The sequence below is a fragment of the Sprattus sprattus genome (assembly GCF_963457725.1).
Source record: "Sprattus sprattus genome assembly, chromosome: 3".
Lineage (NCBI taxonomy): Eukaryota > Metazoa > Chordata > Actinopteri > Clupeiformes > Clupeidae > Sprattus > Sprattus sprattus.
The window spans coordinates 15,689,903-15,703,674 of NC_137922.1; the positions used below are offsets into that span (position 1 = coordinate 15,689,903).

At 41.0% G+C, this 13,772-nt stretch overlaps 1 protein-coding gene across 1 annotated transcript; it reads right to left on the reverse strand.

Moving 5' to 3' along the window:
• Window positions 1–6,116: 6,116 nt before the first annotated feature.
• On the reverse strand, window positions 6,117–10,002 carry LOC308361841 (carboxypeptidase O-like; the record flags this gene model as incomplete). Its single annotated transcript, XM_080834300.1, has 9 exons — window positions 6,117–6,418; window positions 6,563–6,647; window positions 6,874–7,076; window positions 7,397–7,490; window positions 7,761–7,877; window positions 8,004–8,108; window positions 8,875–8,976; window positions 9,452–9,518; window positions 9,938–10,002. 9 exons carry the CDS (start codon window positions 10,000–10,002, stop codon window positions 6,117–6,119), a joined length of 1,140 nt encoding a protein of 379 aa, XP_080690426.1.
• Between the last annotated feature and the right edge of the window lie 3,770 nt (window positions 10,003–13,772).

Here is a 13,772-nt window from a genome sequence, read left to right on the forward strand (position 1 = left end):
TCGCAAATAACATGGGACGTTGCTCTGATTGGTTGTTGTAGGTCTATCCATTTTTTTCCTGGTTCTGTTCTTTCAATTGGCGAGCCACCCATCTTGTTATTTCTAAAGAAAAAAAAGAAGAGGGGAATTGATGAGTATTCTACTATCATCTGCTTCTTGTCTTGGCATACAGTGGCAGAACTTTTCAAAAGCCTATGTATAGGCGAGTGTGACATTGTGCCTTCAGCCCAACAAATTGTGGCATAGTGTTAAAACTAGACGTAATGCAAAGCGTTACCAAATATGACCGCCGAACTGTTCAGTAGGTTTGGCACAGAATGAGTCATGGTTGTCAGTGTGTTTTTATGTGTTTTGTGTGTGTAAATTGGTTTGTGTTTCATTTTTATGTATTAAAGGAATTATTTGTGATAGATTTTGATGATTTGGGTATGTAATGTTTTGTGTACTACTTTTTTGTGGATTGTTTTGGTATATTTTTCTTTTGCAATGTAGTTTGTTAAAACAGGTCACATAAAGAGGTGTGGAAACAAAGTGAAGTTTCCAACCACCAACAGGTGGCGCTATAGGTGATATCAGTCAGGCATATGTACACGTTCAGGCCGGATCCAGCGTCCACCCTAAGACATTTTCTAAGACATTTTCTCTGGATCAAACAATGTACGCAAGAGACTTTGTGTTTTGTGTTTTGTGGCAAGCATTGGCAAGTTGGCAAAGTTTGAGGGTCTGCCAAAACGCATCTTCCACTCAAAATGGCCGACTTCCTGTGGACCTGCCACCATGGCATCAAGAGACTTTTTGGTGCGTCCAAGCATGATGAAGACGTGTACCGAATTCCGACAAGCTATGCCAAAATAACCCCAATGTGCAGGGTTTTTTGCAATGTTCTAGGGGGCGCTACAGAGCCATTTTGCTCCATCCATGGACAATACCTCTACCGAAGATGTACGGTTACAGGCTTGATGTCCCTGGCAAATTTGGTAATTTTTCGAGCACTTTGACATATATGCGATTAAAACACCTCATTTTTGCTTTTTAATTTTTAACTAGGTGGCGCTATACATGTAATGACTGGTTATGGTATGGGTTGACATGGCCCCTTAACACAAACATACAAGAACAATTTGGCCCTCCAAGGCCCTACAGTTCTCGGGATATTCGAAGAAAACTGTGTCGCGCCACCTACAGGCCAGTTGGTGTATAACCATATAAATCAATTTATTGCATGCCCCCCCGTGACCGGAATTCCACGAAACTTAACGTGCAGTCATAAGGTGTCATAATGATCCCACACCTCCGATTTCGTGCAGTTCTCACCTTGTCAACTTACAATTAACATTTTTTACAACACTCCATTTTTGCTTTTTCATTTGTAACAAGGTGGCGCTATACATGAAATAAGTGGTAGTGGAATGGTGACGTGGCCTCTTAAGACCAACATACAAAAAAAAGTGGTCCTCCTAAGCCCTACGGTTTTCGACTTATTCACAGAAAACTGAATCGCCCCACCCTCTTTAAAAGGGGTCCAGTCCGACGGGGGTGCAACGGATCAAAACGAAAATCAATGGTTCCACGCTATTTTAGTGGGGCTACATGCCCACCAAATTTCGTGCACCCCGGCGTTTTTCGTCAGCCCTACAAATTGTGGCATAGTATTAAAATAAGTTGGTGGATAACAGAGAGTAGTATACTGACAAATAAAGCAAGCTTGTTATTGGTGGTGTTTTTTTTAGAACTTAAGAATGGAAGAACTAATAGTTAAATACATCATTAAACATGGTTCGGGGGGATGTTTGACGGAATAGAGAACACCTAGGATAAGCCCTACGGGTTGGCAGGGTCCCGGTTAGAGAATTATTCCAAGCTACGAAAACACAAAAAAGGGAAAGTTGCCAATGCCCTTCAAGGACTTCTTGCAACATTCAAACAGACCAAGAAAAGATTAGTTGAGGTAGACAGAGAGAGAGACCTACTGAAAGAAGAGAATGATTCACGTCTTAATGGTGTGCTCACTTCTTATCACGTCCTATCACGTCGCGGGGCGGCACAGATACAAAATCTTCATATTAATGACACCCTGGCAGACACGATCCGCTAGAATTCCTCACCAGTCTGGAGACCTGTGTGGACATTTACACATTGACAGATTTTGCGTGTGTTGTACTGAGCATGTGCCCTCCCTCTACATTATCTAGAGCAGGTGTGTCAAACTCAAATACACAGAGGGCCAAAATGTAAAACTGCGTCCAATTCAAGGGCCGGATATATAAAAAAAAGATATTTTGTATTTCTTCATATGTGAACATGAACTTAAGTTTAACATAGGCCTATTGAATCTGGGACAATCATCCTAAAGCTTAGGCATATTATTTATTGTCTATAAACACAGATATCAAATTCTAAAGAAAATAAACATCAGTGGCATTCATTTCTTATGCCTCTCTTTTCTGCACATCACAGGCGCTTCATCTGTGGTCAGTCCCACGAGTTTGTCCCAAGGCAGCCCCATTTCATTTACACATTTGGATACCTATTTAAAGAGATCTTACCCCGTAGTTGTGCCATGCATGGATTTAAATCCCAAAAGTGAATCTATAGAGCACACAGTCGAGTCCGCTCAACGGATGAAGATTGACAGCTGGGCAGTATCCGATGTGTCGCTGCTCTCATCCACAGCAAGGGAGTATGCGATTAAATCTTTTCCCTTTACAATCAGCTGTTGTTGTAGAACGGTGGTCACATACACAATCAGCAACAGTGTTTCTGCTCAGGCTCACATTGAAAAATGCTGGCCTTTTAACAGGTCACATGATGTCTCAAACTTTTATCATGAAGTTCTTGACAAATTCTCCCTAAAGGGATCTCTGCTACTACAATAAAGCTTGCCTTCACAGCAGCCTCAATTTGTGATTTGGCTTTTACAGTCTGCTGTGACACCAGCCTTCTTTTCAACTCCTCTCCCTTTTGGAGCTTCTGTTTAATCTCCAGATGTTTGTACTTGTCTTGGTGTTTTGTTTCATAGTGCCGTCTTAAATTATATTCTTTCATTACAGCCACATTGGCTCCGCTCAAAAGACAAACAACTTAGCCCTTTACATCGGTGAACATATATTCTGCCAATATTGGCCAGTTTGGGAGGGGAGAGAGACAGGCCGCAAGCTAAACTTTGACTTCAGGTGATGAGGCTGCAGACAGTGGGGCAAGGTCTTGCACTTGCGGGCCTAAATTGATAGGCTACCAACTCGGTGGCAGTGCATTGTGGGACTTGCAGAATAAGTGGTGCGTGCGACATACCGGCGGCCGCAGCAGGCCAGCTCTGATAGACCTTCCCTATTATCTGGCGGGCCAAATAAAATTACTCCGTGGCCCATTCAAATCAATGGAACTTTTTGCAACATTCTGAGGTGCCGGCGGGTCGGATGAAATCGTTTGGATCTGGACCGCTTGGATCTGGACCGCGGGCCTTGAGTTTGACACATGTGATTTAGAGCCTTGGCAGAAAGAAAAGGATGGGAAATAATAAGGACTGAAAAAAAGCACTACTAGAGGTCTTGGGGTGACATATGTATATAGATATAGCCATACATATGTACTGTATGTAGCTACAGAAACATTAAAAGGCACTTACCTCGCCTGACTTCCAAATCCACCTAGAACCAAAAGTGCTAAAATCCCTCTGATTGATTGTGACATGGTTGAACTCCGTCTATCTCAACCTCCAAACATAGTCCTCTCCCTTACCTCAACGCAACTACATAAAGACCCCTGAACAGGACTGAACAGTATAGCGATTAATGTCTCTTGTTCAGAACCTCACAGGGTAAACCTTATCTGTGACCTGAAAAGTTGTGTAATGTGTGAGATGGCTGATCATGGATGTTGACACAGCCAAATGATTACTGGTAGTTATGAAAATACTCAGGGCAATTATGCATATCTGAGGGTATGACACCAAGACATAGGCCAATTTAATAATCCATTGCTTTCCATGAGTTGCATTTCGGATGTAAATCTGACCTTAATGAGGGACGCTGCAAGCAATAAAAGCAAAAAGGGGAGAACAGAGGACAAAGGGTGTGTGGGGGGGTGTTGTTAGCAGGAAGGAGGCTATCTGGGGGAAAGGGGTTCAGATGCTGATGGATCAGTCCTCAATGAGACAAAGACAGAGTAAATATCCAGGGGGATAGGTTACAGAGGCAGATGATACAAAATGATGTCTTTCTCAACCCTTACCTCAACGCAACTATATAAAGACGTGTGTATGTCACGTAGCAGATAAAGTAACTAATAGGATGGGAAATAATCAGGACCAAAAGAAGCACTACTAGAGCTCTTGGGAATTGTATCTGTTAATCCAGAAAAGTTAGCAGAAGTGACAATGAGAAAACGGGAACATACTTCATCCTTTGCAGATAGGTTACAGGAAGCTTGTAAGACATACAGTGGGTAGCCTGGCATCATAACATAGGATGTTGGCTATAAATTTGCTTCGATCTACAAAACTGATCCCCAGACTCATTCTGCCATAGAAATGCTTGTGAGTCATCTCTCAGACTAGGATGAAATTATTGCTAAAATGATACAATTTTACAATAATCAGGCCACTTCTAAGAAATCCCACCCAGCTGCAGCTATAGGAAGAATGCTTTCCCAACAGAACAGGAGACAAAGAAGTCCAGAATTCTCTAGTTCTTAAGATTGGCAACACAGAGGTAAAAGCTTATGTTTATGTTTGTGTTGATGTTGATGCATGTTGGATGTGTGAAGATTCTTGTGGGGAAAGGGGGGGCAACATTAAAAAAAAATATATATATATAATTTCAGACACCAGATGACCAACCCAACGGAAAAGGGGTACCAGTTGTGAAGCTGTACGAAAAGAGGTCATGTCTGGGTAAAAGAGGACGCCTGGTCACCCTTTCATATTTGTCACTTTAGATTATTCAATTTACACTTATTTGAATATGTAACTGTATCAGTAACTTGTACATGACAAGAAATTCATAACAAGAGAAGTATTGCTAGGTAACAATGTTTCCGCAATGACTGGCTAGGATTAGTTTCAAACAAAAAAGCAGTAATGTAAGTCTTGAGGTACCTGGCTAATCATCTGGGCTAGACAAGCTGCAGCAGAAATGTTACATTGTATTACACAGCGGTGGATTGCTGTCCAGCCTCTGCACTGGATCGAATGGTTATACTGTGATCGTACAGGTCCCTGAATCAGTTCAGTCTAACATGATGTTAAGCCCTGTAACAGCAATGTAGCCTCTGAGTTAGTCTCCAGGACTAGTAACAGGTTGTGTCCGTGATATATGCCAAAAGAAATTGGCCGTGGCAAAATCTTGTGCAACAATATTCCTAGAAGAAACCAGTTATTAAAAAGTAAGAGGGGTACTCGTCAAAACAGATTGTAGGCATTCAAAGAAATGACCCTAGGTCAGCCTAACTAACGGGTAGCAATATAATATTAAAAACCAGGAACTAAAGCTGAGTTCCAAATTGAGTGGAGACAGATTAATTAAGTTTTACCAAGACAGGGTTCTTTAATAAGTATTATATTTCAGCAAAATGCAGAAACCTTCGGCCACTCTCAGGTCCGCCATTGGTTAGGTAAAGTGGGTCCTTTTTTTAAAATGATTCATTTATTGAAAATGCATCATGATTAACATGTGAAAGTGTGTTCACTGCCACTGTAGATCATATCTGAACATATTGTACCCAATATGAGTACTTAATATCACGCTCAAAGAAGCACAACAAATGTTGTCAGTAACATTTCCTGACAGCAACACACTGATTACTTAATGCACGTGACTAGTGCATGAGCAGTGATTGACACCTCATCAGATACTCCTCCTGGCTCTGATTGGTTGTTTTAATTTGGTCATGGATAATTCTTGCAAATTACATTGGAGCGCTACATGGAGTCAGGGGTGCCCCCATTATTCACTAGAAGTTGCAAATTTAGCAGTAGATGAGGAGCTGAAATAATTGTTGCAGTTGTGGAAAAAAATAGTAAGGACTTGCACATAATAAGTGCAATAAGTGCAATAACAATAAGTAAGAACCTCTCCTTTTGCCTGTGTCACTATAGCAAAGAGGTAGTTGCCAATACTTTATAGTAAGTGTGCGCTAGTGAGGCATACAGCTAGCAGGACAGTCCATATGGTGGCTATTAGAGTGGCAGCAGTATTTGGAGGAGTAGGCATTGGAGTACTGGGAGTAGTAATGTGGAAGGCCTTGTCATGGGCATAGGTGATGATGGAACGAACTCCAGCGTATGCCTCCTCACACGTGGGCTTGATCTGGTCCTCAGGCAGCTCGAAGCCAAGCTGACCTTTGTCCCTCAGTTCAAAGGTGAAGGACAAAGGTATGCCAATCAGACGAGCCCAGTCTCGGGAAGAGCCAGAGTTTGGATCTGTGGGGGGAGAGAGAAAGAGAGGGAGAAAGGCAGAGAGAGAGAGAGAAAAAGAAAAAGAGAGGAATTGGTTGCTTGTTTAGTTTGTGGACAACGGTTGGTTTGTGGAAACAAGAAGAACTTGTTGAACATATGGATACTTACAGAGAACATTAGGGGAGCTTCCTACTGTGTAGTCCATTCCATGGACATCTTTAATGGCTTTGGCTGCAGCAAGCCCCACTGACATCTACCACAGCACAGATAGCAGGCATAAACATAGTGTACAGATTTAGGTAAACATTTTTACAGATTCTTTTTTTCTCCATCTTTTTTATTTGTCTCTACCACTACCCTCCCTTTCTCTGTCTTTCTGTTTCATTCCCTTCACTCTACCTGTCCTGCCTGTCTTCCCTCCCCTTCTCACTGCCTCTCTTGTCTCTATCTTTTCTCTCTTTCTCTGGAGTCAGACTCACCAATTCATCGTAGTTGGGTGCGGTGATGTTAGGGTGTCCGAAGGGTACCAGGATGAGCTGGCCGTAGGAGTGGATGGTGAGGAAGCACAGGATCTCGCTGCTCCTCACCTTCACAAAGTCTGTGACGGCCTGCGCTTCACTCTCAGACAGCACGGTGGCGCCGTTATAAACCTCTGAGCAACAGTTCCTGGAGATGCCCACCGCTAGAAAAAGAACAGTTTCTGGTTTCGTTGTGGAATTTAACCATGCTAATGTTAAGTTGCTCAGCACAGTATTAAAAATTATTCTGTACTTTGTGATAATACTACTACTACTACTGCTGCTGCTTCCACTTTTACTGCTACCGCTGCTACTACTAATACTACTACTACTACTACTACTACTACTACTTCTACTACTACTGCTGCTGCTGCTGTATGTTAATCATCACTATCATCATATAATGTGACTGTGTCCAACTTTAGAGATATGACAGTGAACAATTAATCATACAGTAAACAACAACAAAAAGGGCCACTCTTACCCCCCCAGTTTGCATCAAAGTTGCGGTTCAGATCAGTGCCCATGCAGGAGTCTCCACAGTTGCCTGGCGATCGGGATTTCCTCCACAGTCGTGTCTGAAAAGAACAGCAGATAATTACATTCACTCCTTATTGACTCACCTTTACCCTTGGGAATGGTGCTATAAAACTTTATATTATCCATCAGTAATGACTGTACTTTAACTTTTTTTTCCGTTGGTATGGCTGTCAGAATGTCAGTGGCGTAACCATGTCGACTGATGATCTGAATATTATTAATTAAGAGATCCTAATGTCCATCAAAATAAAGTTTTTTATTATTTTTAATAGCATAAATGTACTTACAGACTGGTTAAATGTACTTACAGACTGGTTGAACCATGAGTGGGCATAGCCATCCATATTTAAGACAGGGGTGACGTACAAGTCCATGTTTTTGAGCATCTGACCTATTTTCTCATCTGTCTTGTATGTGTCGAGAATCTGGTCAAAAAGAAAGGAATGAGCGATGATGCTGAGATTTAGTTTCTTGGGAGACTTGACCAGATGCAGATTAACTTGACATATGAAGATTAGTTAATATTATCCTTTCCACTTTGTTCAACCCACCTGTTTGACAAAATACTGGCAGAAGGCCGGGGCGATCCATTCTCGGGCGTGGATACCACAGTCCATCCAGATAGCCTTTTTCTTCTCAGTGGATTCAAGGCCAATCTGCAAAATCATAGATCCTAAATGTATGTAGTGCAGCTCCACTAGCTCCACAGTCTTTAAGTATGCACACAGCTCACTGATGCGCACGCTTACATTGCATGGGAAACCCTGTTGTGCTAAAATAGTGCTGAATCTAAGCACAAGATCCTATGAACCACTACTGTCTTTTCAGAGGTCTACCTGGAGGCTCCTAAGCCCTGTAGTTTGTAGTTGATATCAGGTTCATGTATTCAATGGGTATACAATACACTGAGTATAGTTTTTAGGTAAATATTGCGCTGCAGAGACAAAATTAAACAAAACGCTTAAGTCGCGTGATGTGGGTTGAATGAAACATTCTCAAACTGGTTAAAGGTAGCCTAACATGTCAGTGCAAGGGTAAGTGCTAGCGGATAAGGCCAAAAGGCTCATGTGCAGGAAACAAGGGAGAGACATTGGCTAGGTTACTTCAGGTCAGTAGCCATAGCTGTTATTGACGCGTCTCTGGGATTCTCACTAGCCAGCAAATCTGCCACATTGATAACTACCTTAATAACTTAACGTACCCAATGCCTCACTAAACCAAACAGCCAAATACTGACCTGAAATGAACATATTGCAGTCAGGGCATACATTTTAAGCAAAATGTAAAAGTAAATCTAGTTTTGCCTCATGAAGTTGACATGATCCAGTGAGATATGATACAGTTTATCTAATAGAAACACTGAAACAAAGTTAACATCATCATTATTGTCATCTAAAGACTGCTGCAACAAATTGAATATACCTTCAAAAGTTTTATGTTCTGTTTCTCATATGTCTGTCCATAGGGTTCGATGGTGACGACACCCTGGTTCTCCTTTTCCAGCTGCTCCATCCATCCAGAGATCTATTCAGGCAAATGCAGACATGTTAGCTGAGGACGTCCTCAGAATGCACTTTTAATATTAATTTGGAATTATTCATTTGAAAAGCTCAGTGGTTGGTGAAGCACTACTTGTGGGGGACCAGGTGAAGTGCTGGGATAGGTATGAGGTAGCTGTTATAATATTTGCTTAATAGGTTTAATAATAGGAAAGTTACGGTCAACACCAATGTAAGAGGCACGTCAAACCCTTTAAGGGGACAGTATGGTGTCAGCCATCACTATGAATGTGTGTAACTGCCCTATCGACCGCCATACCTCTCGGTGCTTTTTCGCTCGGGTTCAAAAGGCCAGCAGGGTAAAATATTATGAAGCAATAACTCATCTTGCTTTATCGAGGGACTTGTAAATGCCACAAAATGTCTTAGTTTAATGTTAAAGTTAAATGTTTGAAACCAATAGTGTCATTTGTTTTTCCTGTGAAAAGAGGTTGCCTCACCTCTGACATGTTGTGATATTTAAAGTAGTCATAATTCCTCGGTTCAGGGCCCTCAGCAACTCTTTGGCTATTAGAGAAGCAGAAAGGGAAGACATAAGAGGAGGAAAATGTGTGGAGACTTTCATCCCCATCTATATACATATTTCAGCAGTGTCCAAAGAGGGAAAATTAAAATAGTGTTTCACAAAGTTCTTCATCTAGACCAAAGTATGTATATCAACAAGGAATTTGATCATGGAAGAAGAATTCTGTTAGTAGGAGGAAAAACTGTTTAATTATGGACAACAGCATGAATCACAGAATTCAGTTTAATTTAATCGAACTAGAGAAATGTCCTTATTTTGGTTCAATGTATTTTGCACTCAGTCCGTAAAATATTTCACAAGGTAAATAGAATTCTAATGCATGTAGCCTATTTGGTGTGACATAAGTATGTAGATATAGTCATTCAAATGTACTGTATGTAGAAACATTAAAGGCACTTACCTCGCCTGACTTCCTAATCCACCTAAAACCAAAAGAACTAAAATCTCTCTGATTGATTGTGACATGGTTGAACTCCGTCTTTCTCAAAACATAGTCCTCTCCCTTACCTCAACGCAACTATATAAAGACTCCTTATCTGATAGGACTGAACAGTATAGCAATTCATGTCTCTTGTTCAGAACCTCACAGGGTAAACCTTATCTGTGACGTGAAAAGTTGTGTAATGTGTGATTGTTGAACATGGATGTTGACGCAGCTACAAATCTGAGGGTATATTGAAAGGAGGAAGGAGGATATCCTGGGGGGGGGGTGTTCAGATGCTAATGGGTCAGTTCTCAGTGAGACAAAGACAGAGTACATATCCAGGGTTGTGGGTCAGATGATACAAAATGGTATAACTTCTTAGTTCATGTCTGACACAACAGGAGAATAGCAATATTCGGTTCCATCAGTCTCCCATATGAGCAATCCTATGCTCAGACAAGACTTACTATGTGAACAACCACTTACAACAGGAAAACAGTAATAATATTCTGTTCCATCACCTCATTACTAATCCACTCCTCCACTATTACTGTACTACTGCACTTCTGTACTACTCACTGCTGTACTACTCGTCATGTTAAAGGCCTTGGAAAATCGTTGAATGACATATTATTCAGTGTTGTAAGCTTTCTTACGCACCACACGTGACACTGCAACCTTTGAAGGCTCACTGTCCTTTCTTCATATTCTCAGGACAATCACAGGTAATCAGCGATGGATTAATGGAAAAGGGGAGTGGTTTATATTATTTTCCTCTTCTTATCTTTTGTTCTCTTTATTTTTGGACCAGATATCTGCAACTGACCTTTCATCACTAATGAATACTAGGCTTATCATGTAAAAGGCCTATTCGCAGTGAATAGTGTTATATTCCCCTCCTGATAAGAATATTAGTGTTCTTTAGTGATGCCTGCCGGTATGGAATCTGGAAGGCCTATTAGTGCGCTTTCTCTTTTGTTGCTTTTTTTTTGATGTATGGCTTTTACCAAATAAGGCCCGTGCTGTTTAGAATATCCCTTAATAACCATTATTCGCTGGTGGTCGAAGACAGTTTTATCTGGAATATTCAAACTTTTATTGATCCAATATTTGGGGCATTAATGACATAGCCTAATTTGTTTGTGCGTTTTCCATGCAAATGGATTTTGTAAAATAGACCCATAATGTTTAACTCAAGGTGCCTTGGGGTAGCCTACCTCAGTTACTGTACACTCCTTACACGCCTGTGTGCCATTGTAGCATAATCATGAAGAATGGAAATTGAAATACTGTCTGAATATGTTTTATTTATTTTTTTAAATCATCAAAATGTTGTTGTTATACCCTGAATATAGGAAATCATTCTACACGGTCAATTTTTTTTTTCAAAACCTTAATTGTTCTTGACCTTGACCTTGACCGTAACCTTAAACTTTACTTTTTGTCTGTTTTGAGAGCCCAACCAAGATAGATACAAGAAGATTTAAGGAATGAATATGTCTCTAACGAACGATAATAATGTGCTAGAGGTGTCTGTCACTATGTACTGCATCATGATATGACCATTTAAAAACAATCCAAAATAGTAATCTTAAAGCAGTCAGACATTTTGAGTATTTAGGGGTGGAACTGAATATGACATATGAATGTGAATGAATATGAATGTGATATTTAATTATTTGGTGCAATATCATTACTGGCCCATTCAGTAATGCCACATTGCAGCGACTCTCTAAGCTGCACATTTTTTCTTTTACCAGCAGAGGGAGACATAGATCAGCTCTGTAAATGCTGGTCCACAATAACCAAAGCCACTTCCACAGGGCGAAAAGAGGAGACGTTGAAAGCACCGCCAGTGGGAAGAATCTGGCTGCTGGGAGGCCTCAGGCAGTCACACACAAACACACACACACACACACACACACACACACACACACACACACACACACACACACACACACACACACACACACACAAACACATACACACACACATACACACACACAAACACATACACACACACACACACACACACACACACACACACACACACACACACACACACACACACACACACACACACACACATACACACACACACAGAACCCTGGCTCTGAAACACAGGCAGTGATCTACTACACCCCTGTTTTAAAGCCTGGAAAGGCACCGTGGCTCAGCAGCCCAAAGACGTGACCCTACATTCCACACTCTTCTCCTCTCCTCTGCTCTCATCTGTTCCCTCTCTCCGATTGCCCTCAGACAACTGCTTGGCTTCAGCCAGACCAGATCAGGGCCGCCTCAAAGTCACCTGCGTTTTTTTTGTCTTTGAGCACAAAATGTCATCTGCAGAGGCTTGGAGTCAGCCTTGTAAAGAAAAGCCATTTGGATATAGTGCTAGAAGGTATGGTGCTGGAGCAGTAGTGTTAGTTGCGAGACAAATCACCTTTGGTCTAATCACTCACCCTGTACAGGAGTGCTATACACTAGTGTGTCCACATGAGGTGCTCTATGACCAATACTTTTACGCCAGGAGTGTTATTCATGAGAATTGACTGTAGGTCACTGCAATAGTCACCCATTACTGTTGTGTAAATACAGAATACATAAGACAATAGAAGTAGTATGCCACTGTGGCTCAATATTCCTGAGGAGTAAGATAATCCATCTGAACTATTTTACTTTGCTTAGATCATGTATACAACACACATGACCATGTCAGCAACCTCAGCATGCAAGAACATATGTGTGTGCGTGTGTGTGTGTGTGTGTGCACATACGGTATACTAATTCAGAACCAGATGTTCATCATGCACGCCTGATAGTCCACCAATCATGGTAACAAAGGAAAGGTTGTCACACTGGATTTGCTGGATTTGACATTTTTCTTACAAATTGAGAAGATACACATATTCTTTGAGTAGTTGCAGTTGCTGTGAATGACATCAAGCACTATTACATTATTCTTTACTATATGACAAGGTCATAGATTACATAACTATTTGTGACACAGTATGGGCTGGTAGCAGTGAAAGCAAGTACCTAATTACCTAAACAATGCTAAATGAAAAGGGTATTTAAGTGGAAGATAGTCAAAGGACTGGGAGTATTATATAGCCAAGGCCTCCCACACTCATTGTGTAATCATCATCCTCTGAGCAGCCAGGTATGTTCATACTCTCTGAATATTTTGATGTTTCGTATGATACTTTCATATTTATTGCTTTAGATTACACACTTTAGACTTGTTTGAATATGTAACTGTATTAGCAACTTGTACATGACAAATACATTGTGATGCTCTGATCCCCTGTGGCATTTCAAGAAATACTTAACAAGAGAAGTATTGCTAGGTAAGGATGTTTCCATAATGACTGGCTGGGATTAGTTTCATACAAAAAGCAGTAATGTAAGACTTGAGGTACCAGGCTAATCATATGGGCTAGACACGCTGCAGTAGAACTGTTTCATTGTATTACACAGCGGTGGATTGTCATCTAGCCTCTACACTGGATCGAATGATTATACTAAAATCGTACAGGTCCCTAAACCAGTTCAGTCTAACATGTTGGTAAGCCCCGTAACAGCACTGTAGCCTCTTAGTTAGTCTCTTGAACTGGTAACAGGTTGTGTCTGTGGAATATGCCAAAAGATAGAAATAGGCCCTGGCAAAATCCTGTGCAACACTATTCCTAGAAGAAGAGGTATTTGTCAAAACAGATTCTAGGCATCCAAAGAAATTACCATAGGTCATCCTATCTAACAGGTAGCAATATAATATTAAAAAACAAGAACTTAGGCTGAGTTCCTAATT